The sequence below is a fragment of the Heliangelus exortis genome, chromosome 2 (genome assembly GCF_036169615.1).
Source record: "Heliangelus exortis chromosome 2, bHelExo1.hap1, whole genome shotgun sequence".
Taxonomy (NCBI): domain Eukaryota; kingdom Metazoa; phylum Chordata; class Aves; order Apodiformes; family Trochilidae; genus Heliangelus; species Heliangelus exortis.
Genome location: NC_092423.1, coordinates 105,482,368 through 105,509,022, shown reverse-complemented (window position 1 = coordinate 105,509,022; position 26,655 = coordinate 105,482,368). Strand labels below are relative to the sequence as shown.

At 40.9% G+C, this 26,655-nt stretch overlaps 1 protein-coding gene across 1 annotated transcript in view; it reads right to left on the bottom strand.

The window, feature by feature from the left end:
* TAF4B (TATA-box binding protein associated factor 4b) overlaps nt 1–26,655 on the bottom strand; it is a 76,241-nt gene that overhangs the window by 21,778 nt on the left and 27,808 nt on the right. Inside the window, exons 8-13 of the mRNA XM_071737390.1 lie at nt 20,212–20,347; nt 19,760–19,865; nt 13,625–13,794; nt 10,312–10,442; nt 5,897–6,022; nt 4,755–4,811 (exon numbers count right to left, since the gene is read on the bottom strand). Coding sequence (XP_071593491.1) covers nt 4,755–4,811; nt 5,897–6,022; nt 10,312–10,442; nt 13,625–13,794; nt 19,760–19,865; nt 20,212–20,347 — 726 coding nt within the window. The remainder of the gene's footprint in view (nt 1–4,754; nt 4,812–5,896; nt 6,023–10,311; nt 10,443–13,624; nt 13,795–19,759; nt 19,866–20,211; nt 20,348–26,655) is intronic.

Below are 26,655 nucleotides of genomic sequence, written 5' to 3'. Positions count from 1 at the left end.
AGTTGCTGTCATCTTCCAGCCAGATAATTTTGGGGAATCTGGAACAGTATCTCAGCTGCTCTTTTCTTACACTCCTTCAAAACACCAAGATGAAATGAATTTGGTTCACTCTGCAGTTTGCTCAATAATCTAAACACTTGACAAAGACTTCCATCCCTGACTTCCTACAACAACTCATAACACACAATCTCTGATGACAGGCCTTTTAGCTACATTGCAGGTAACAAAATTTATGTCTGTTCAATAATTATGTGCCTCTTTTTTTTTTTTTTCAAAACATGCAGAAGCAGGTAAGAAAACAGTACAGAACAAAGATAATATAAATCAGGTAATTAACCAAAAGCTCTCAGGATGTCACTGAGGGCTCAAAAAAGGCAATGGATCATGAGGAGATTTTACTTTGCTCAAAGCATCTTGTTTGCTTTTTTGAGAGGTTACGGTTAACCAGGGAGCTTCCTTTTCCCCTGCCACAAGAGTGGTCTTAAAAAATTTGAACCCTTAGGTCCAGAAGACTAAATACAGAAGCAGCACATGAGGCATAGAGAAAAAAAGGAAATAAACAGTTTGAAAATGTGGGTTGGAGATGATACAGGGAGGAGAAGACAAGGAATTAGGTTTACATTTACTTGTTACCCTAGAATGTAAGATGAAATAAGTGAGAGAGGATGGGTAAGTGACATAGGGGAAAAAAGATCACTAATTTTTAAAAAAAGATACTATGGAACAACTACCTTACAGTCATTACTACACAGCACCCACAAACTCCCTGGAATCATGCAGACTTTTTTCTGTTTTTGATGGGGTTGTCTAGACAAAAAACCAAACCAAACGAACAACCAACAACAAAAAAAAACAACACAACAAGCCCACAAACAAACAAGGGTTTGCTCCCAATCAGTTGATACTACAGGTACTGAATTTTCTCAACATATAATCTGTTGCTGTCTTGAGGTATCTGTGTCAAAACTGTAATAGTGAAATGCACACATGCATCAAGCAGGAAGGAACAAGGGACTGATCCGTGCAGTCGAAAAAGAACAGAGCTGGAAAGGGCACAGAATGGGGCAAGCAATTCTGCAGTCCCTCAGGGGCTTGTTCCACACCCTTCTTCTCCTAGTTCAGGATGCTCAGCTTTACCCACTGATAGATGCTGCAAGGTGCCACAAGGTGAAAACAGAGATGAAGGTAGCTACCACAGAATAAGCAAAGATACTACAAATACAATACTTGGTTCAGCTACTCAACCCCAAGCAGCAATCTTGCACACATACAATCCAAAAGGTTTGCCCAGCCTCAGCCTTAGGCTTCCTGAAGCCATACTTCAAGCACACTCACTTCTGAGGCTGAGGCAGAAGTACAAGACACCAGGATTTATGGGGTTTTTTATATTTACAGTACACACTGTTTAATAGTGACATTTTTACAGGTCTTCCGGGATGCACTTTTCGTATGGAATTCTTGTGCATTTGACAGCATCCTACACCCACTCAATTTAAGTAAGCTCAGTCAGAGAAGGGATGAAGCCAGAGAAACTGTAAATACAGCTACAAGAATTGCATCAACAGAATATTTTCTTTGTAATTGGAAGTATAGCTGAAAGTAGAACAGGAAATAGCAGAAAGCACCAAAAAAAGTTATGCTTTAAAAGTGCAAGTATCAGGGACACTGCAAGGACTGAATCCTCTCAGCCTGAAGTGGCAGATAAGGCTGAATGAAAAGCAGGGGTAATTTACTCAGACTTTGGGAACGAAGTTGCAACAAAGAGCTGGCCCATGAGGTGTGCAAAGACAAAATTCTTGACTGCACAAAGGAGCAGCTTGGGGCAAGCCTTGCAGCTGCCTCACAAGGAATGTGCACTTTCTGTAGGTATTAAAATCTGCTGAAACAGGTGAAGGGGGAAAGTAAATAAAGACTTAATTCATAGCAAACTACATAGACTAAGAATATAGGAAAGCAAATGAATGACTTAGCACAGGGGAAGTTTGAGGCAAAAGGTCATGCAAAACGGGATGAAAAGGTCACAGCAATTATGTATAGCCTTTTGGATAAAAGAATTCACTGCTGAGTCTCTGGATGTACTTCCAGCAATGTTAAGATGTTGCCTCCAGCTGCTGGATGACAGCACATCCTGGCTTCATAAGTATTCACTGTTAGCATGTAGACTACATTTTGAGAAACATTGCTTTAGAAATATGCTCCAGTGACACTACCCTACACCCTCTCCCTTCTCCCAGGGGTCACCATCAACACAAAACAGCTTTGAGGAAAAAAGACACATTTTAACTTTTAAAGAACTTCAAGTGGATCAAAAATATGGCTTTCCAATAAGAGTGGCCTGGAAAGGATCTAATTCCAGCAAACAGAGGTATCAAAATTCCCAAGTGTGCTTTCTTAGAGCTGGCTACATGCATAACAGGTCAAGACAGACTATGGTGAGCCTTTTCAGGCTTTCATCCCAGTACAGACCATGCCTCTGCAGTATCAGTTTTAGACTTGCCATATTTGTTGATTTTCTTTTGTTCTTACTCCAGCTTTACTCATGTCTGGTTTTTCTGCTTTTTAGAGCAAATGTTCATTGACCATTTATCTCTAAACTGTCAATAAAGTGCCAAAACTGACCAGCTGCATTTGGGCTCATTTCCACTCAAGATTGAGATGGTCTTGCAGGTAAGCAGACAGAGCAGGTGGGTACAGCATGTGAAACCTGCAGAAGTTCTGGCTGCCCCATTCTCTGGAGAACAAAACAGCAGGACAGAGGGCAAGGCAATACCAACACAAACATCTGCACCTACCCAAGAGGCACATCTGCCTCCTCTTCTTTTTGAAGCAGCTGGAGACCATATCACTCTGAGAGGAGCACAGCATAAAGGAAATATGCAGGCCAAGTGCCATGAAGGCTGTGAGAGTCTGGCACAAGGTAAAATGCACTGAAGAGGGTGAACTCCAAGGACTTTGTAGAACACCAAGCACTAAACTTAGATGCTTTCTCTGCTCCGTTGGCTCCTTCTTTGTACACCTATTTGCCACTTTTAAAAAGAGATCTCAATAAGAATACCAAGCAATCTAAAAAAAAAAAGTCTCAAAACACATAACTAACTTCTTTCTGATATCTGAATCACAGAATATTATTCAAGACAGTACATATTATGTTTTAAGATGACACACATCATTTATGCAGTTTTTTTTATTTTACTGTGAAAAATAAATTGCTCTGCAGCATTTTATTAAAAGAAAAATCCTCTAGAAACAGTCAGATGAAGCAGAGGTAAAGCCTCCCACAAAACAAGGCAACTTAGCATCACCCACTGGTTGTTGATCCTGGTGGCACTAGAGGCAAACTGGGAAGGGCTTTAGGGCAACTTTGTGCTCACAGATTGTAAGCACGAAGAAAGAGTTCAAAGCAGAAAAAGAAAGAATTAAAAGATAGAGTAAAGCAAATTCCTTTTCTGTCTCCGTATTTTACAATTTCTTCTACTAGGGTGCAAATCCAGAGCATTGATTCTAATACTATTTTACTGGATTTCCATTTGTTTTGCCTGGGCTCCTACATTAATCCAAACAATAAGGGTCTTTAAAGCATTCATAAATAACCTGCTGCTGCTGCTGGCACCTAGTAGCCATGCACAGCAATGTTAAGCAACAACAAATTTCATAGTTCAAGAGGCACAGTTAAGGAGAAAGGTTGCTCAGAAAATCACTCTCATTTAGCACAAAGATCCTTAAAAATTGCATGAAATCAGTCAAGTAACTATAGAAACCAATTTCTTCAGCTCTGTATCACACGTCTCACACCTCAATTGTCTTTATTATCGTCTGCTGTCAGATCCTTAATCAGAAATGTGAACAGGCTTGATGATTTATTCAGCAGGGAAAAGAATCTGTAGGTCAAGTGAAAAATTTCACACACACATACACACACAACTTCAACCTTAGGTACTTTCATTTCATTCTGTTCCCAGTAGCTCTGGGGGCAACTCCAGTGAGATCCAATATTAAGGCTCAATTAAAATAAGCTCCAATTAGTGGAGCTTTTTTCTCTCAGGCTAGAAAAGTCAGGAAATGGATATTGGGAAATGTAAAAAGTCAGCTACTGAGAGGAGGCTGCAGACATAAATGAACTTATTTGTTGATTTCTACAGTTGCTATGCAGAGGCCTCTGGGAGTAAAAGCTTAACCAGTCTAAGCTATAAACTAAAACCCCTGCAGCTAAACATGAACTGTGTGAAACAAGGGCTCCATTCCAGAACAGAAAACTGCTGGGCCCAGAAAATTAAAAGCCAGAGGCGTTTTCCATTTAAAACTAAATCCCAGTACCGCCTCCCAGCCAAAGAATTATAAGCAGTATCAGATTTACAAAACGAACAATTACCCTGGAAAAATGTAGCCTATTGTACAGTCCCAGATGCTAAATCTCAAAGTTTCGGGGTTTTTTGTTTTTTGTTGTTTTTTTGCCTTTTTTTTTTTTTTAATCCCACATTATATTCCTACCAAGTGTACTGCTGCAGTTTACAAAGAGCCATTTCCAGATAGGACTGAAAGTATGAAAATAAAACGTTAAAAAAGAGAGAGAGCTCATAATTCATTGACCTCATTTGAAGCACTGCCCTTGCCTGCGGCAGTTCCTGTCCTTCCCCAAGGCCTCTGCAAATGGTATGCAGCAGCAAAATAAACCCTGACCTAATTGCCAGGACAGGGCTGCCAACCTTCTCTCAACACACAAAGGCAAGCATGGTAACTTGGTAACATGGTCCTACCTCTTTCGCTTTCTGCTTTAACCGCAGTTGCTCTGGATCTTCTTTATTGGAACGGCTCTACCAAAGGAAGAGGAAAAAGATTGAATAGAAATTACTGGCATCCAAACACCGTCGCATCCGTTAAATATTTAATAAATGACAATTTTCTCTGGTGATTGAAAGATATAGCTCGAGGGTTGAATGCCTCGATCCAGACTGGCTTCCCTCCCCCTCCACGTGCAAACACGCACGCACCCCAATCCCCTCCCCCCCTTCATCTGGGCCGGCTGCCTCTGCTCTAGCCTGAAGCAAGATTAAGCTGAAAATGATGCTAACACTGTCAGTCAGGTCCAGTCTAGGCATGATGTTGTTCATGTCAGCAGCAGACACTTAAAAAGGATGGGAAGTGTAGGAAAGAAAGGGAGTCATACTCGTGCAAGTACAACACGATTCTTTCAACTCCAGATCAGGCTTCCACCCCAGGGGCTCCAGAATTCAGCTTGAAACAAAACAAAAACCCAACAAGCAGGAGACGAGAAATTCACATTTCATGGAGCAACAGCTACTGATATTTATTTTCATTTTGCTCCTGCACTTGAAGGCAGGTAAGAGAGAGGAAAGGTACTTATTCAGTCCTAGCAGTGCCTCCATCAGGGGCTTGTAGATGCTGAGGTACCAGCTCCAAGGCTCCCCCTCTGATCTAACTACAGAAAACAAACACATCTGGCAGGGTAATGGACCTCACCAAGCTCCAGCTTGAACAAGCAGAACAAACCCACATTTTCAAACAGTGCCATGCACAGATATGGCAAAAGACATACCAATTTCAGAGCCAGAAACAGACCCAGGAAGGACCTTTATGGCTATATGAATTTATTTTTTTTTTTTATCAGTAGGACTAATCTAAAAAAAGACCACTAACCACAAATTTCAAAGAACTATTGCGATATAATAATACACAAATAATAATACACAAATACACATAATAATACACAAATCTAAAATCCTTTTCTGTAGAACCTAAGATATCCTAAACATTACAGTTCTCCAGTTACAAGGTTAATGGTTACTACACTTCAAACACAAAGAAGAGAAACCTAAAGATGCTCAGCAGTCTAAAGGATACCACTACTTCCCTGGAAAGTAAGAAGTGCAATTCTTACCTTGGCTGCTCGAAGCAACATTTCACGTTCCTCCTCATCCTTTCTCTGCTTTTCTAGGTGATCAAGCTTTTCAAGAAATCTCAGCTGTGCTCGGGTGTCACTAGATACGACATAGTTATCACTCCCCTGGAAAGAGAAGTTTGTTACAGACAACCAGGCTTTTAAATACACCATTAAAGCTCAGAAACCCAATGGGAACAATCTGAACAGAACAATGCTATTTTTTGAAAGCTGAAATGTGTGTGACGTTTCTTAGCATCTGTGACTGGTAAGAGGCTATTGCAAAAGTGACATTAGCAACATCTAGGTCCATTGTTTATTGACTGTAACAACCGAAAAGTTTTCAGCTTTAAAGGTTAAAATTTTGTTTTAAACAGCAATACTATATTCAGTAAATATGTGTACAAGACTACTCCAGACATGTTAAGAGGAAAAAAATACAATAAAAAAATAAAATTAAAAAAAAAATTAAAAAAAAATTAAAAAAAAGGGGTGAAGAATAAATAAAATTTGAGAATTTGAGATTTTAAGTTTCTAATGTTCGGAGTTGTGCTTTCAGCTATTTAATCCAGAATTTGAAGTAAGCCTCACCTAGTATTTAAAAAAAAAAAAAAAGGGGGGGGGGGGTTTATGGAACAGAGGGGTGATTTCAAACTGGTTATAATGAATCTTGGAAGGTGGGGAATATGAGATGATTAATTATATATGGTACGTTAAAGCCTTGGGAATACATACTTCTGCCTCAGTGGGTGCTCTCAAGTCATACAATAGCTTATGTTGAAAGGTGACCTGTGCAAGTCATCTGGTCCAGACCCTTGTGAAAAGCTGGGCCAGTGAATACTAATGACAAATTCCATCACTAACTGAACTCAAACAAGACTACAGGCCTTTTGGGCTAAAAAAAAGTGCAATCAGTTTATTTTTCCTACTGTTTTTGCCCTCACTGGAAAATCTGAGTGAGTTTAGTTTTACTTTGCCTAGATAGAAAAGAAGACAGAAAAGGAAAATAATCTAAAATGAGGTCAACTGGCAGTGAAAAGTTTGGGTTTATTATTCTGCTCTTCCAAATAAATGTTATTTCAGCCATGCACTGGTCAAAGGAGCATTAGACAAAACAAGGCAGAGAGACCATTCTGTGAGGCATGTCTTAGCCACCTGTTTGTACCACCCTATAATGCACATCCTTGTGTTATCTTCTGTCTCTGTCACTTTGTGAACTTGTTTTTTCTTGAGAAATTTATCCTTGGGTTTTTACCAGCTAAACACACTACGTATTTCCAGCAACCCCTTCCTTCTCCCCTACCCCATCTCGCACTTCAATGAAGCAACCTTGACACATAGCTGATCTGGAACAGGCACAGATATTTTATATATACAGCATACTTTAGGCAAGGATGTATTTTATGTATAGGAACTATCCATGACTTCAGTTGCTAGTTTTTTTATTTTCAAACACACTGTACACAGGCTGTTCTCACACACAGTCATACACTTTTAAAAGTTGGAAGGAAAGTAAATGTCTTCTTGGGAAGCACTGTCATCTCCCAATCTGAATTCTCACAACCCAGCCAGAGCATGAAATCAATCCCCCTTCTGGAATTAAGTTTGCTCCTTTTCAGTGAGCCACAACATTGTCATGTAGCTCATTGTGGCTCAGAGCAGATCAAGTGTTGCAACCGAGCAGATTGTCTTTCCAAAGTGGAGTCTGTGGCTCTGCAAAGAAGCCAAACAAACTTTTCCCCCTTCTTTTGTCACTGCTCAAGATGGGTTTTTTTAACTGCTCCCCACAAAACATATACTACTTTGAGTCAGTCTCAGTGCATTAGTACAATTGTTTTTGAAGCAGCTGTTTACCATAATCCACCATCATGCCACAATCCTTTTAAAGGGTCAAAGAAGAAGACCCTATTACCAGAAGATTTTTTTTCCCAAAGTTTAGAAGTGTTTAGCTTTGGAATGCCCAAAGTCAGAGTTAGATATTGCATTCTAAAGCCACATCAAAGCCCCTGTGCCTATAAGGAATGCAAACCTCTCAGTCAGAAGCAGCCCAATGCACTACCATGAGCTTATATGGGATAAGAAATGGAAGGAAGAAGAAAACTTGGAGTTATATTTTGTTCTACTCAATGAAGTTGCTCTCTCTGATCATTTAGCAGTGAATTATTTTGACAAAAAAACATTGTAATGTATCTTTTTGTAACTTGTAACCATAACTGTTATGATGAAGCAAGATAGAATCAAGTTTTTGCTCACTTCACAGTTTAACTTCCTCACTTAAAGCCAAGCTGACCCCAGCCACAACAGTGAAATTGTAACAAAACTGAAGTTACAAGTGTAATCAAGAACAGAATTTAACTTGGTGATAAGGCACATAACAACAACAGTGTGGTTAGATTTGTATGTTTCAAAGCTGAACTTGTATCTAACAGCTAAGAAGATGTTTTTACATTAACTGAGCTAATTTTAACCCAAGAAGCTATTGTTCTCACAGAATCCCATTAGTGTACTTATACACTTATACATCTTGTTATTAAATTCATTCCTACCCATTTCTTTTTTTCTTCAAGAGACATGTACACACTCAAGATTTCTCCACAGATGCACTCCAAAACACAGCCAATTCCCACTGAAATTTTGATGTTTACACCTATATGAAACATGCAGCATTGAAGCAAAGCATTCCCATGTATGCCTTTAGTCAGAAGAGAGCTGGCAACACATTCAGGAAAGGCTCTGGATAATTCCCCGAAATACATGGAACCCATATTGTACACTGCCACCTATCAACAGCCTAAAGGGAAAGAAGGACTGAGAAAGTACTGTGAGAGATGGAATACAGGGCTGCGTGTACATGTGTGTGTCTCTGTATGTATATACATATAAAATAATACATACAGAGCTCCAAACCCCTCTAGTGTTCTGTTCTTGAATTTAGATCTCTAAAACCCTGACAGCATCTCTCATAATAATATTGCTCACAAATGCAGTCCTATAGGACAGTCCTCTGTAGTGTAATATCATCTTAATGAAAGAGGGTACCTGTGCCTCTAGGATTATTACGCCCGTTACTTTTTTTTTGGTTTTTTATTTGCCTTGTTTTTGAGAAAAGAGGAAAAGAAAGCAAGCTTATTGCAGTCCTACAATTTTATCATTGCTTCTGGCAATTCAATCAAACAAAAACCTATCAGTTTCTCTGGTGCTTTAGTTCAAGTTTCAAAGAAATCAGCCCCTTCAAGCCCCCTGTCCAAAAATATGGCCTTGTGTCCTTGATGGCTGAAAGCCACCAGGACCTACTGGTTCTTCAAGACTTCAGCTTCCACTTCACTTTTGCTCATGAGCAATACTGGATCTCACACTTTGGAGAGACAACAGAGAACATGTGCAGATTACTAACAATTTCTCATTTAAAAATTCACTATACTTTTTTTTTTTATACTGATTTTTTTTTTTTCTATGCATCTTCTGCTGGCAAGGAGCAGCATACTCCAACTGCTCCAGACATCACTATAAATACTTGGAAGTTTCCAAATAGTTCCTGCTCTTTACTATTACTTCTCCAGTGCTTAAAAGCCTATAAAAACTGTTCAGTACAAAAGTAACTCCTATCCCATCTCATTAAATTTAAGTATAAAGTTTGTTAAAAAGAAAAAAAACAAGAAAAAAACAATCAACCTAAACAAACACTTAAGAGTCAACAGATATGTCTGCTTCTAACTTCCAACTTTTTTCAGTACCAAGCATTCATAGAAGAAAGGACTAATATCTTATAATGGAAAGACAAAATAAAAAAACTTTAAAAATCTATTTGGGTCACTAGTAACTTATTGCTTCACAATTATACCACACAACCATCTTAAGGGATAATGAATCACTGGAACCCAATATAGTTTCTACTGGATGGAACTAATACAGGAAGGATGGGAAGAAAACTTAAATAGCAACGGTGGAAATAAATTTCTGGAAACTTTAAGATCACAGTGGATGTCTGCTTTCACATTGAGCACTTTCTAAAAAAAAAAATTCTCCTCAATTCAGTTTCCCAAGGCTTTTTACTGTTCCACCAACAGGAAGTGAATAAAGCAAAGAGGCTCCTAAATCAACCCAACCACAGGGAGCATTAAAAAAATAGCTTCATATTTACCATCCAAGACAGATTTTGTATAACAGCCACCACTTTATGTAAGAGGAGAAACACATGCATTTACTCTTATGCTTGATTTTAAGAGCACTTATCCAACAAGTCAAATGGAAAATGTAAAGAACAGTTAGAGGCTACGAACAGTTAAAACCAGCCTTTGGTAGACAGTGAAGATGCAAATATTGCATATGATGTGCCTACACTTGGAAGAGGTTTACCTTAAAGGCTGCAAAGCGGGAAAACTTTGGTGCAAAACTTGCTTAATGATTTCCTTTACCTTGTGGGTTGATACCCTGTGCTGAGCAATTACAGTTAGTTTTTCTAGGAGACCTCGTAATCTCTCCTGTGTAGCATGGGAGATCAAGTTCACAACATCAGAGTTAAGTTCCATAATGTCATGCCTTTTACCTGTGGAAGCAGAGAAAATCCATTACGTGTTTTAGTAGTAGCTGATAATTGAAATAATTAGCACAGCAGGTATTCTGTTCCCCCTGGAAGTCATACCCATTATGAATAAAGGTTTGGAGATTATGATTTTCCTGGTAAAGTCAAAACTTCAAAGATCTTAGACATTACATTAATAAAACTTAGCCTGGAGCTTCAGAAAATATAGACATTGTTTCACTTAGCCTCCAGAACCACTCTCCTTGCAAGGTCATTTATAGGACAAAGTTAATAAGAACACAAATCAAGCCTCATGTTCGGGGAGGGGGAGAAGCAGTAGCTGAAGAAATTAGTGCCATATTCTGTTAATTCCAGTAATTAAAAAAAAATAGAGAATTACATTTTGCCCTGCTTGACACTGTGCTTGTTAACAACTCATGACATTTATTCGATGAGCAGGGATGGTTTTTGCAGCACACTCCAGGCACATGGGATCCTCTCACCTGCCTCAACCAGCCGGCACGGGGCAGACAGACCCAACCATCCCACGGCAGCAGCTCGGACAACACGGCCCGGGTCATCGTGCCACCACCTTCAACCTTTCCTCCAGGGCTGCCCCTGCCTCTCTGCATTTCAGCAGCTGTGACCGAGGCTGGCCACAGCTCCCAGCAAAGCTGTCCCAGCCCCGTGCCCATGGCTGGGCATCACCTCTGCAACCTCCTCGTGGCTGCAGGCTGCCGACGGAGAAGCCTTCCTGGGGTTGACAACATCAATCACTCGGTGCAGCTCCATCAAGACACCTGGATGGCAGAACTTTTCCCTGGTAGGCACAGCAGGCAGCAGTTTCACACGCCTCATACGCCATGCCCCTCAGAAGTGCTCTTCCTTGCCCCTCGCTGCATTTAACAGCAGCTGTAATGCTTTATGATGCAACATACAGCACGCCTTCAAAACCCATTTCAGAATTTATTGGCAAGCGGAGTGTTATGAATGGATAAACAGTACACTGTAAAAACAAAACAAAAACCAAACCTAATCACCTACTTCATTCTTCTTTGCTATTCTAGCTGAAAATTAATTACAATCTTACAAGACAGGGAAAATCTACAATGTTTTTCAGGATACATTCAAAGTGTTCCTACTGTTTGATCTTGGCCAGTAAGCACCGGCCTGGACCTCAGATGAGTGCAAAGTGCATTTTGCTCAAGCACCTTTCAACATTTCTTTAGCAGTTTCCCACTATCCTATAACAGTACTGAAACATTAAGACAAAAACACCCCAAACCCTAAACCCAAGGACCTCCTTCCACATACACTTCCTAAACCAGAGGGCTCATTTCAAGTGTTTATTTTCTGAATTGCTATACTCCCTGACAATATTCCTCTCCTTGCAAGCAAAGCACTTTTCATTTATGACATGAATTGATTAATAATAACAACATCCACAGTCATGAATCAGCCAGGCTGCTGTATTTTCCATCTTTCAATGGATTGTTTTCATACCTAAAATCAGATAAGCATTTTTAATTTGTTTTTGCAGACCTCTATTTTTCTTTGTATCCTCTTCCCTGGGATGACTGACTAACCCTCTTCTGAATTTTGGGAAAAGCTTCTAAGTACCAGTTTCAGTGCGTTCTTTCCATTCTCCATGAGCAGCACAGCACTTACAGGTCACTCAGTGATGCCCCATGCAACTCAGACAGCACAGTTGGCTACCTGGAGTGAGATGCATTGAGGCAGCAGATAGCATCTGCAGGTTACACACTCCTCACAGTCTAGCTGCTTAGTTTGGGCTCAGAACAAGCTGTGTGTAGAAAGGCTTTGCAATCGTGTAGTTAAACCACTGTGACAAAATTATGACTGGGCATACAAACTGCAGGCTTTCCTGAATGCTCAGCTGTAAAACTCACTTTTCCAGTATGGCAAGGAGAGAAGGAGCAAGGAGTTGAGCAACATTCGTGCAGTTTGCTGTAGACAGCAGTGGTACCAATCAGTGTGGTGCTATAGCAATGCATGCTCCTGCTCTGACATTCTAACACAACATTGCTAAGCAACAGTTATTATTTTGCTTGGAAACTAACAGCTGAGATGATACATACACTAAAAACTTCCTACTACAGTTCAGTCTCAGCCCTTCAACATACATTCCACAGTATTAGTCACGGATACAAACTGCTTTAATGTCTCTTTTGCATAAAATTAAGGATTTTGCCATAGAGAGAGTTACAAACAAAGCTCTGCCCTGTGCAGATTGGCAGCTTGAAACACCTTCCCGATCACATGGGCAGGATCTGAAGTTCTGTACCTGTATCTGAACGGGTTGAGGAATGATTAAGCTGTTGGGAAAGTCTGTGTAATGAATCGAGTTAGGAGCCATGGAAAAGCACACTTAGAATCATAGAATCATAGAATTGGCTGGGTTGGAAGGGACCTCAGAGATCATCAAGTCCAACCCTTGACCCACCGCTGCGGTTGCGAGACACATCCAGTCTCTTTTTAAATATCTCCAGGGATGGAGAATCCACTACTTCCCGGGGCAGCCCATTCCAATGCTTGATCACCCTCTCTGTAAAGAAATTCTTTCTAATATCTAACCTAAACTTCCCCTGGCACAACTTAAGACCATGCCCTCTTGTCTTGTTGAAAGTCGTCTGGGAAAAGAGACCAACCCCCCCCTGGCTACCCCCTCCTTTCAGGGAGCTGTAGAGAGTGATGAGGTCTCCCCTGAGCCTCCTCTTCTCCAGGCTGAACACCCCCAGCTCCCTCAGCCTCTCCTCATAGGGCCTGTGCTCGAGTCCCTTCACCAGCCCAGTTGCCCTCCTTTGGACCTGCTCCAGGACCTCGATATCCTTCCTAAACTGAGGGGCCCAGAACTGGACACAGGACTCGAGGTGTGCTAGCATCTACATGGTTGTTACTTGCCCTGTTAATTTTAAAAGAAATCAAGCTGCTCAGCTCTCACATGTAAAAAAGGCACCAATTTTTTTCTGGTTGCACTTCAGACTATTTCCACATAAAAAGCCTTTTTAAAAAGTGGTTTTCTAGTAGGGCAAGTAAAAACCCCATAAAGCTTGGTAAAAACACATGAATTAAGATGTCAGATCTTAATAGTTCCAGCTCGTTCTTCAAAGACTGAAGGCTGGATGATGAAACAGGCAGAAAAACACTACATCCATACACATCTATTAAATATGCTTTGTTCTCACCTATGCTCAAGATCTTCTTCTGAAGCACTTCTGAGGAGAGAAAAGGTTCATCTGCACAAGACTGGATCACTGTACCAATGAGCTCAGTGTTGTTTGCCAAAATGTAGGCTTTCTCCTCATTAAGATTGACCCCAGCCATAGAAGTCACATCATTTATCTCATCTTCATCCCTATTAAAGAGAAAAACATTTTATGTTTCATTCAGAACAGACACAAAGAAAAAGACTCTCAGCTATCAATAAAGAGCCACATTCAAGTATCTAGGAGCCTACCCCCATATGCAAAACATCCTTAGGGTGGGGGTGGACAGGCACAGATGGCTCCTGGAAGCTTTCAAACTTTAGACAACTTTAGAGAAATGCTTCTCAATGTCAGCTTGACTAATGCCTCAGTTGCTAGCCATGCATATCTTTTACATGAAAACAAAATTTTGAACAAGTTCAGAAACCAAGGACTGAGGTAAACCTGGATTAGGAGTCCCAACAAGGCCCCCATCCTGCACCACTACTGACAGTCTGAAATTTGTTTTAAAACTCTAATACACAAGATACAATCAAGTCTTGAATTAAGTTGAATACTAACTCACAGAACTTACAAACAAGCTCGTTTTCTGAGATGCCTATTGTATGAAATTACTATTACACAAGATCATTTACTGTTATCACAAGATCATTAGCACAAACTTGATCTTCACTTTTCTTTCAGTGAATTCTCTTGAAAAATAAGATACAAATACCCTTTTTCAGTATACAGGACCAACCAGACCTTGCCCTTTGAACCAATCCTACCACACAGTACTTATGCTCATAGCTGGGAGGATGCTATGCTTCTGAAGAACCACCTCGATAGTTTTCTATGGCTGAGTATCTTTTAAAAACTTCTGGAGAAAAGCCTGGTTAAGAAGAGTCTGGCTTTCCCCTACTTCTCCTGACATTTGTTTGCATTCCCTCACGGCTAAGAATTTCTATGTGATATGCTCAGGGGAAAAGAGACCAAACAGATTCCTATCCAGCCTCATTCACAAGGTCTAACTAGACATAGCTTCCTGACTAGGCTTGCACCCCAAAGCCTTCATGCTGAGAAAAGCATTAAACCCTAGGATTATCAGAATGGTTAAATGACCTAAGTTACAATCCAAAGCTGAAGTCATGGATGCCAGAACAGCTTCCCTTCTACCCCTTCACAAACAGCAACTGAGCAGTTCCAAGAGCACACTCATGCTCTATCAGCCCAACAAAGAACCTGATCTTTCAAGAAGCATGTAAATGAAGTTTCATTGCATGCTAATTGAGTGCTGCCTGATCTTCACAAATACACTCTGGTTTTCTTAATGACCACTACAGAGACGTCTTTGCTAGTGGCAGAGAGATGAATCCCACCAAAGTGCAGGATCTGCTGATAAAGGAGATTTCAAAATTAGCACAACTAGGGTTAAGAGTATCATCCATCACAGGTATCAGAGCTAAAGATCCTGGAACCTGAAATTATCATGATGGAAAAGTATAGAATGGTGTGGGTTGATAAGAACCTTAAAGATCATCTAGTTCCAAGCCCCCACCATGACAAACCACACCTTCCACTAGACCAGGTTGCTCAAAGCCCCATCCAACCTGGCCTTGAATACTTTCAGGGAAGAGGCACCCTCAACTCCTCCGGACAGCCTCTTCCACTGTCTCATCACCCTCTCAAGAGGGATTTTCTTCCTAATATGTAATCTAAATCTACCCTCTGCCAGCATGAAACCATTACTCCTCATCCTATCACTAAATACCCTTTAAGTCCCTCCCCAGCTTTCCTCTAAGGCCAGCTCTGGTGCTGGAAGGCTGCTAGAAGGTGTTCCCAGAGCCTTCTCTCATCCAGGCTGAACAGACCCAAATCTCTCAGCCTATCTTCACAAGGGAGGTGCTTCAGCCCCCTGATCACCTTTATGGCCCTCCTCTGGACTCTCTCCAACAGCTCCACGTCCATCTCATGTTGCAGAGCTTCAGACCTGGACACAGTACCCTACGTGGGTGTTCATGAGAATGGAGCAGAAGGGCACAGTCACCTCCCTTGACCTGCTGGCCACACTTGTTTTGATGCAGCCCAGGATATGGTTTGGTTTCTAGGCTGCAAGTGCACATTGCTGGCTCATGGTGAACTTTTCATTAATCAATACCCCCAAGTCCTTCTCCTCTGGACCACAGTCAATCCAGTCTCTGCTCAGCCTGTAATTGTGCTTGGGATTGCTCTGACCCAGATGCAGGAGTTGGCCTTGATGAACTTCATGTGGTTTGTACAGGTCCATCTCTCATACCTGCCAGCATCCCACGGGATGGCATCCCTCCATCACGTACACTGCACCACACAGGTTAGTTTTGTGGGGAATCTTGCTGTGAGTGCACTCAGTCCCACAGCCAATGTCTCCAAATAAATCAGTCAAACAGAGACAGTCCCAGTACTGACCCTTGAGGAGCGCCACTTGTCACTGGTGTCCACTTGGACATCGAGCCCTTGCCTGCAACTCTTTGAGTGCAACCAGCCAGCCAATTCCCTATGCACTGAGTAGTCCATCCACCAAGTCCATCTCTCTCCAATTCAGACACCAGGATGTTGTGCAGGGCAATGCCAGATGCTTTGCAGAAGTCCGGGTACACGGTATCAGTCGCTCTTCCCTTCCCAACCAACACTGCAACCCTGTCTTAGAAGGCCACCAAATCTGCCAGGCACTATTTGCCCTTAGCCATGTAGGCTGCCACCAATGACCTCTTTATTTTCCATGTGCCTTAGCACAGTTTCCAGGAGGATCTGCTCCATGGTCTTGCTGGACACAGATGTGAGACTCACTGGCCTATAGTTTCCCAAGTCTTCCCTTTTTCCTTTTTTTAAATGAGGGTTATGTTTCCCCTTTTCCAGTCAGGGGGAACTTCCCTGCACTGCCACAAATATGACATGATAGAAGTAAGGATGCCTGCACCTCAGGTACAACTGTATTGCATGAAGTTTCAGTAAGTGATTTTAGCTTTTACTCTGGCCACGTACTCCAAATACTCAAGCAAGAAGGAGGTGAACTTCTGTTGTATACATCTATCCACCTTTCTATATATACAAGTTTTGGTTCTCTAAAACCAGCCTTTATCAGATTACTATTTTCTTTAATATTTCCATGCACACAATCTCTCTTGTGGGTGCACACATGCCAGAGCTTATATGCAAGTAGACATATGCATATGTCTATGCATATGCATAGACACCTGCAATGTTTTGGAGGACCAATGCCAACTAATTCACAGTGTGATATATTTGCCTTAACTCACTGAGTCACTAGCCTTGATGAAAGATTAATTTGCATCTATGAAAACACTGCTGCACTTACTTTATTTAACCCAAAGAAACTATCATTGCAATTCCTTTTAAATAGTGCTCACTAAAGATTCATATAAGTTTCAAAAGCCATGTGAAGTTTTTACTTTTTACTATTCTTTTTTCCACGCTGTTCAAAATTGAACCATTTTAAGTAAGGTGTCATGTACTTTGAATAAGCTATAAAAACCACACAAAGTGATAAATTTGAAATATTCCTAAGTATACATGCAACCGTTTCTGCCAGAAATTAACCTTTCATTTTCAGCAATCCCTCTCTCAGGTCCCTCTTCTACACCACATTCTTTAATACTTTTTGTAGTTGTTTGTGTCACACCCAGGAATCAACAAGAAAAACTCTCACAGCTGTTTTAAGTCTTCAGTGATTTAAGTTTATCAGGCTAAGAGGGAAAACAGAGAAGAGTTCTGAGCATTACCCTGCATGAAATCAGGTTTGACATTTATACTGAATATACCACTGGAAAAGAAGCTCCAACAATGCACATGCATCTCACACCTAGGGGCCTGGCTGAAAAGTGAGTCTGTGGCACCCTCTGGTGTTCCACCAAAGCACATGTCTTCTGAATTCATCTTTTACTCTATTTCACACAAAGTGAAAACCAGAAAGGCACGCTTAACCCAAACCTCCACACACCATCACAGACAACTAAGTGGGACAGAACAGTTCCAGCACTCCCCACCACCATGGGGCAGGAGCAGCTACTCAGATGTTCTTATTTTTCCAGGGTACTCTAGCATATACTTCAGACACATGTAAAGCAGTTTATAAAAATCTCAGTGCTTCTAAAAACAGACTGCTCTATACAATACATACCTTGGGGCAATCAAGTGCCAGAAATGTCCATGTTTAGCTGAAATCTTCTCATTTCTCAGTCTTTTTTTAAGCAGGAGGTGGGGATTACCATTTTTTAATACCACTTATCTCAAGCAACCAAAACAGCTGATTTAAGAGCAGACAAGGTCAAATTGCAGCTTATTAAATTCAGCTTAGAGAGTATTACATTCCCAAATCCTAACCTAACCAAGTCACACAATGGCAGGCAGGCATGATGACATACTGCAATGAGAAGCCACAGTCTGAAGTGTCATATGTACAATCATCAATTACAAGACATGTCCTCAGCCCATTAAGAACCTTATCACAAGACCTGAAAGGGGGGTGTGTTACTTCTCTCTGCCTCACCAATGGCCAGCCAATTGATGGATCACAAGTCAAAGAACAGCTGTGCAGGGAGTAACAGAAATCAGGACCGAAGAGAGCAAGGAACATTTGCTGCCCAGGCCAGATTAACATTATGTGGTGCTAGACCTGCTTGGAAAATGCTGATATTTGACCTAGGGAAGCAGAAAGTTCAGATGCACACTGCTCATGTTCAGATATATGAAGATTCTCATATATACTTTTTTGATTTTAAAAGTTTTGTTATTTTGGTGAATAGGAGAAGCATCAGTGATGTATCCGAAGAGATACATGCTTTGGAGAAGAGACTTACCAGAAAAACTGAAGGTGAGCTAGAGATCCCAAATCTGAATTCTTATGAACTTACACTACTTTGAAAATCATAATGCAAATAAAAATCCATCTTGGATCACACTGTAGACAAGAGTTTTTCCTACACTAAGAACTTACAATTCATGGGAGGAATTCAAGGATTCAGACTTTCTCATGTAAGACAATTGATAGATTCCAATTGGAAGATCACACACACACACAAAAAAAAATCATTTCTAGGCTGTTTTGTGGTCATATGCATTGTTTTGTTGAGATTTTTAAACATTATATTCATTAAGTGATTTTTTTCAAACATCACCACACAAAACTACATCACAAATTATATTTTGATGTGTATTGCATAAGAACTTGAGGGAGCTGAGCAGAGCTATTGCTTTAACATCAGCTTTTCGGTTTAACTTTTGGCTACCAGAGTTCTAAGTGTTCGGTGTATACTGCACCTTATTGCAAACAACAACAGCTCTCTCAAAACCATTGTGCACACAACTATAGCTTTCAAGATTTGAGAAGCCAACTGGTCAACAGGACAAGGCTGTCACATCTGCTTTTATCCCTGGAAGAGTAACTTCAAGCTTGCCTTAAGGTCTTTAGACCAGTAATGCTTACAGCAGAATCTGTTTCAACATTTCAGAGATACAAAAAAATTATTTCTGCTTTTGAAAAGCTAATCAATTAACAGACCTAAAAGCTTTAAGTATTCTTGTAATCTAAATGCCTAGAAAGTATGCTGGAAGCAGGTGTAATCAAAGGCTTTCACATCTACATACAGGAACAAGGTAATGAAAGATTTTGTAGCATAGCACTGAGCTTTAGACAGGTTACCAGTTGGTACAATCTACAGTCAGTACAACAAACAGTTCAATGCTATGTGGTGGTCTGTATAAACAGAAGAGCTTATGGACATTAATGGAAGATAACTTTGCTTTAAATCAGGTAACAGTACTTACAGAATGGGGATCAACATGCCTCCTCTATAAGAGAAAAACTGATATATATTGATGCACACTGATTAATTAGACTCTTGTGACGGCACAATGAAAATCCAACCTCATTAGGACAGTTTTCTTATAATAATTAACATCTGCTAGAAGACCAAAAATTTTTAGGTTCCCACTTGTCCATTAGTATTCTAACATGAAAAACACCTATCATAAACAAGTCTCCAAAGAAAGTTGCTTTATCTGGGCTCTGTTCCCATCTCTATACTTTGTTCCTTTTGTTCCTTCCTATAGTAAATGTCTGATAGCATTTATTTTTACCTGAAGGAGGTTGCTCCATTCTCTTTTATTCCATCCTTCTGAACAGAAGATACTTGAAGCGACAGAATTTTATTTCCTGGCAAAGTAATTTGTTTCAGAATGGGACCTACAACAGAACAAAGAACATACCATAGTATAAAGAAAAATGCTAAGACAACTGTTTAATCCATTCACACTTGTAGCAAAAACTACTGGACTCAACAACAACTAATTTGGTTAATTTGAAAACTCCTGGAGTCTTAGATTCTGCAGGTTCTGAATGGCCCCAAACCCTACACACTCTCAGCTCAGACCCTCCTCTGTGCTGACCACTGAATGGTTTTAGTGAAAAAGGTAACACCTGATGACAACCACCTTCTTGTATTCCTGTGAACTACCAACATACCAACACCCCACACTCATTTCTATACCTCAGCAGTCCTCCCCCTTCTCCATTAGAGGTCCCACTGTACCTGCAGGGCAGTGGTTCGTTTGTACAAGTGTATTCAGCGGCATCCTTTTCTCCACAGATTTCTGGAGGGTGACTGCTGAGGGCTGTGGGAGTATGGATGCTTGCTTTATAACTGCTCCTGAAGGTTGCTGGACTACCTGGAAGTGGAATATCCAATATCAACATTGATAAGAGCTAGAGAGAGAGAAGTAAACTGTATCAACATGTTAATCCAGCCAGCAGCTAGGCTGGCCATGCATTCATGTCTAGCTTTCATTTCTAACAGCATGCTTGCAAAAAAAGGGTTTTTAAATGATTTTTTTTTTTTTTTTTTTTTTTTTACTTCATGACAAGAAACAAATCTTAACAACTGGTGGTGAGTTTTAAGCTCCAGCTCATTCAGCAAGCTCTGACATTTCACCCCTACTCTCTACTGATAACTGTATTATATAAGCTTCACCAGGTACTACATGATCCATTAAATGAAGAGGCTTTTCTCTTGAGTCTTGCATAACAGATAAACAATTGAATATTGAGCCTGCCTGTCAACAAGTCCAAACAGGAAGGGATCACACACATCTAGTTAAAAAGAGAGAGCACCAAAACAAATTTAAGTCTTGCATTAAATCCTTTTCCTGTCAAGAATTAACAGTACACACTACAAAGTTACTACTGCATTTTTGGAGCCGTGACATTAATTGTAAAATGAGATGTTGACTTTCAAACTGTCACTCAAAAGTACACTGAACAAATCAGTTAGCTGGAACATCAAGTTGCAACACCTACAGCAAGCAGAGCCTCTATAAAAAAACATCAGTATACTGCTGAAGGGTAGAAAGGAAGGGGGGTTGATAGTTTTGTTTAAAGAGGCTCTTGAGAGAAACAAAACTAGACAGCAGGAGGTCATCACAACACTGACCTACAGGCACAGCCCCAAAATATTAATTCTTCCTCTTCTGGGGTAGCTATCAAAATGCAAGAAAGTAATAAAATTGAAGCATCCCTAAAAGCCTCAATTCTAAGCCTCCTAGAGTGCAGGATGTGGGCTGCAGTTTCTGATACATCTTTTGGAAAATTCTTGATTGCAACAACTTGACTTTTAAGCCTACTTTTTTAACAGCAGAAAGGTAATACAAAGGAATCTGCAGAGTAAGGAAACCACTTTCTCTCCTCTACATCATCTTTAATTCTAACTTCAGAAAGAGTGCTTGTACAGCAACATTGCACAAGTTTAATTAAAGACTTCATTATACTTCAGAAATTAGGCTCTTTCCTTCTGCCATCCAACTTCATATTTATCAGTAAACATCATCAGTGTAAGTATCACACTCACAGAAAAAAGATACTTGGCATATCAAGAACTCAAGCCACACCCCCATATTAATTTGCTAATAGCATCATAGTTTGGCATAACAGCAGTTAACACAGAACTGAATTAAAGGTGATGTTTGAAAATCAGACAATGAAGAGGCAGCTCTTGAGAACAAATAGAAGATCCATAATCTGCCAACTTTCCTTATGGAGAGGAAAGAGTCATGGAGTACAGGGACTGACTGCAGACAAGAGCCAAGGCTCACATGCAGCACTGCCTCAAAAACCATATATATATATATATATATATACATACACACACACACCACTGTCTGCTTCTATATGTTCTTCTGAAAATACAATTTTATCTTCCTGAAAGATGCAGCTTCCATGGGCTGGAGGTTCAAAATTACATTAAAAGCATCATTTCTGTGGTCAGATAATTACCAACCAGATTGGATAAACTACTCACAGGTTCTGCCAGCACCCACACTAACATGCACCTAGAGATCTTCCCCACCACCACTGAGAATGATGCATCATCTGCAGCATGAAAAGCACTGAAATAGGACAGGAGGAAACACAAGCATTCAAGGTGAAGGTGTGTGTGAAGAAACAGAGATAGCCAATGATAAACTAATGGCCTAGGAGGAGATTGGGAAGTAAATCAAGTAACCGAGGAGACTAGAGAAAGCAGAAAGGATGTGTTGGCAGGAAAGCTGATTTTGTGTTTGCTATTCTAGCTGCTAAACTAACAAATTCTGGAAGTCCTTGGAACTTGCAACAGGGCAACAATCCCAGAAATTTTGACAAGGATCTAATGCCAGAAAGAAGTATTAAAAAAAAACACCAAGTGTCAGTAACGGCTATTGACTCTTTTCTTAAAGTTAACAGCAAGAAGTAACAAAGGGACTGTCTCTTTGTGTTACATTAATTAGGTTGACAGAGACAGAGTAAAAAGCACCAACATTCTTGAGTTAAAAAAAAAAATAACATAAATCCAATGTAAGATTCAGGTGACAGCACAGAGACAGCTGCCTGAGAGAGATTTTGATGAGCCTTACTTGAACCTATTTTGCACTCATAAAGCAGAAGTTCAGAGATCAGCAGAGATGGTAAGGTATGATCACACACCACAAGCAGTAGTGTTTCATGAAGGAAGCCTGTCCTGGTTTGGGCCAGGATAAAGGTGATTTTCTGTCTTGTACTTGCTTTTTGCTAAGTCTCTTGTGGGTGGTTGCACTTGCTGAGATTGACAGCAAGTTTCTCAGACAGAGTATTCCATCCCATATACGTCATCCTCGGTATAATTTGAGGGATCACGAGGACTGAGCCACACCCTTACCAGCTAACTGCCCTCACCTGAGATCACCAGCAGAAGTGCTGGGCACCACCCCCTTATCAGCTGATTGGTCTTACCTGTAATGCTATAAAAGGCCACCAGCAGAAGCTTCTGTGGGCCTGCCCTTCCTGCCTTTTCTGCTTCCCTTCCTCCACCCGGCATCCTGGGAGGATCCCATCCATTTGCCTGCCTGTGTTCCTGCCTCCAGTTCCCGACTGCTGCCAACTTCAGGAGTCCAGCCTGGACTTTCCCAGGGCTGCCCTGCAGCCTCAGTTGACGTGAGAGCTATTGGGGGGAAGGGGGGAGGAATGTGGTATCCATTTTCTTGTATATATATATATATATATATATATTTAGCAATTTTCCCTATTTATCACTACTGTTTCATTAAACTTGTGTAGTTTACTCTCCAACCCATAAGTCTCTCTCCCTTATTCTCTCTCCTTTCTTATGGTGGAGGAGAGAGAGATTAATAGAGAGCGTCTGCCATCGGTTTAATTGCCACGCCGGCGTTTAACAGTGACAAAGCCTCACCAGCTGAATGCAAACCCAGCCCACATCCAGGAAGAAAAAAAAAAAAGTTCTCTGCTCAAGAACGCTCAGCTCTGAGGGAACTCAACATGAGCAGCACAAGCATTTCACTCTTTGCTTCAACCACTAACAATGTCCAAATGTCCATGGAGCACATCTCTGGTCATTGAGGGGACTATCCCATAAAACTCTTGTTCATTATGCTTAACTTGAAGTTGTAGTCTCACAGCAACTCTCACCATTGGAAGTTGGTGACTGGTAACAAAATTTTTCATTTATTGTACTTTAACAAGAGAGCAATTCTACGGCAAGACAAGGAATCTTTCCAAGATGAAACTTTTGTGTATGCCAATGCCCTTAAATGAGGCTATGTTAAGGAAGTCTGTGAGGAGGAACCCTGTCCAACATGCAGTTCCCACTGCACAGGCATGTGATCAACCCAAACAGCCTCCCTGAAGAACACCTCCTTTGGTGTCCACCATACAAACCTAGAGTTTCAGTAATCATGCCACAGGGAAGACACTTACACACTACATCACCCTGGTAACAATTTTGATAGGAAAATACTGCACTGCTGAACTCTTAAGCAGCACCAATGTTACATTGGAGCTGGCACATGAAAGTTTGCTTTACATTTCCAAGCATGAGACCTAAATTAGAAATGGGCAAGCAGAGGGAGTGTATGGCATAAGACAGCCCTACAGGCTGGAAAGGGAAAGAAATTGCTGGCAGCATTGTATGGACAGATTTGCACAGCTGGCATGTGCTTCTTTTCAGCTGGCAGAAGGATGCTTCTGTTTAGGGAGGGAAGGTCCAGATTTGTTTTCTTGTGGGAGGAAAACAGAACCCCTTGTCCTTTCAAGGAAATGCACACGGGAGGCAGTAAAAAATGCAGCTGCTTCTACTAACTGGCTCTTCGTGCTGCTAGGTTGTCTGAACAAACCCCAGGCTCCTGATATGGCTAAGCTGCAAAGTGGTCAACTCAACTCTTCAACCACAAGACAAATTAAACAGACATTTTGAAGAGCAAGCACTTTAATCACTGTGCCTAGCATCTACCCAAATGGGGATAAAAACACATTTTGTATGCAATTCAATGCTTGTAAGAAAAGCAATTGCAATGGGTTGCAAAGCACCAGTAGTGAAGGAGGCCAAAGTCACTTCTTGAGTTCACCAATATGATATTCAAGAAGTGTTTGGACTCCCTAAGCTAAGCTTCCTCATCTATTTGTACAGATGGTCAACCTTTCCCCTGGATTACACTGCTTGTTGTGTAGCCAACAAACTGCTCTCCAGCCTTTGTACAACCTAAGAAACACTCATTTTCTTCTGGCTGGAATTTCAAATTTAGTCCTTAAAGACAGTAAGGATATCAGTTCATTTTCCAATTTGGCTTTAGCTATTACTATCAAAGACTGTTAGGGCATATGTTTGATACCTGTTTTTAAAAACAAACCCACTCATAAAAAGGCCCCTCCATATATTTGAGTGCTTTGGTTTTTTTTAAGCAAGTATAAATAAGTGAAAAGCTGTAACCATAAACTCTTAAGTACAATGGAGGATTCTTGGATTAAATCTACATTGTGCACTTTGAGAGCAAGAAAAATAAAGACATTTTAGAGGCCCGAATATTATCAAATCACGTATACACAACAAACAAACTACAAAGGAAATCTGCACTAGATGCCCTATTCTACCTGTGGAAATTAATCTAGCTTCACAGAAGTCTAATGTTTTTCCTCTTCTTAAGAGCAAACCTTTATAAGTACCATTCAAGACTGGTACTTATAAATATCACCTACCTGGACTTGTACAAAGCATTCAACACTCCCACACGACATTCTCATCTCTGAACTGGAACAATATGGATTTGATGGATGGACCACTCATTGGATAAGGAACTGGCCGAATGGCTGCAGAAAAAGAGCTGTGATCAATGGTTCAGTGTCCAAATGGAGAGGTGTGATGGTGTTCCTCAAGGGTTGGTACTAGGACCAGTGCTATTTAACAGCTTTGTTGGTGACATGGGACAGTGGAATTGAGTGCATCCTCAGCAAGTTCGCTGACGACACCGAGCTGTGTGGTGAAGTCAAGGTGCTGGAGGGCAGGGATGGCATCCAGAGGGACCCTGACAGGCTTGAGAAGTGGGCTCATGTAAACTGCATGAAGTTCAAGAAGGCCAAGAGCAGGGTTCTGCACCTTGGTTGAGGCAATCCCATGCACAAATACAGGTTGGGAGGACAAAGGAATTGCAGACAGCTCTGAGAAGGACCTGGGAGTGATGGTGGACCAGAAACTTAACATGAGCCATCAGTGTGCACTTGCAGCCCAGAAAGGCAACTGTGTCCTGGCCTGCATCAAAAGTAGCACAGAAAGCCACTCAAGGGAGGCGATTCTCCCCCTCTGCTCTGCTCTTGTGAGACACCACCTGGGGGTCCAGTTCTGGAGTCTACAACACAAGAAGGACATAGAGCTCCTGGAAAGTGTTAACAGGAGAGCTACTAAAATGCTCAGAAGGCTGGAGCACCTCCCTATGAAGACAGGATGAGGAAGCTGGGGCTGTTCAAAGATGACCTTATAGTGACTTTGCAATATCTGAAGGAGGCCTACAAGAAAGCTTTTTGGACAGGTGTGTAACAAGAGCACAAGGGGAAATGACTTCAAACTTGAAGAGGGGAGGTTTAAGTGTTAGACATTAGGAATAAATTCTTTAACTTGAGGATGGTGAGATGCTGGGACAGGTTGCCCAAGGAAGCTGTAGTTGCTTGCTCCCTGGAAGTGTTCAAGGCCAGGTTGGATGGGGCCTTGAGCAACCTGGTCTACTGGAAGGTGTCCCTGTCCCTGCCCCTGCAAGGGGGTTGAAAATAGATGATCTTTAAGGTACCTGTCAACGCTGCCATTCTATGATTCTAAGATCTGCAAAAGGGTGACTATTCTTTCAAAATACTTGAAAGCTTTATTTTCAGGTAGACCAGTCACACAACATACTGCTTGGAATCTAAAACACCCATAAACCAAAACTAAGGTTATTTCGCAACACTGCTCTTCTGGGTACATCTGTGGTCCACAGTTTGAAGGTATTTAACATTAACGTTAGAAGAAAGTTAATCTGTGCCAAGAAGAAAAAAGTTAACACACTGCTTTTGAGGGCATAGTTTTAACAAGACATTATTCCTCCTGGAATTTGCTAGTTAATGAGGCTTGATGGAAAAATCTCACTTTTAGATGACTTCATAATTAACATCTTTGTAAATCTGGAGGTCAGAACTCCCCTCTGAAAAG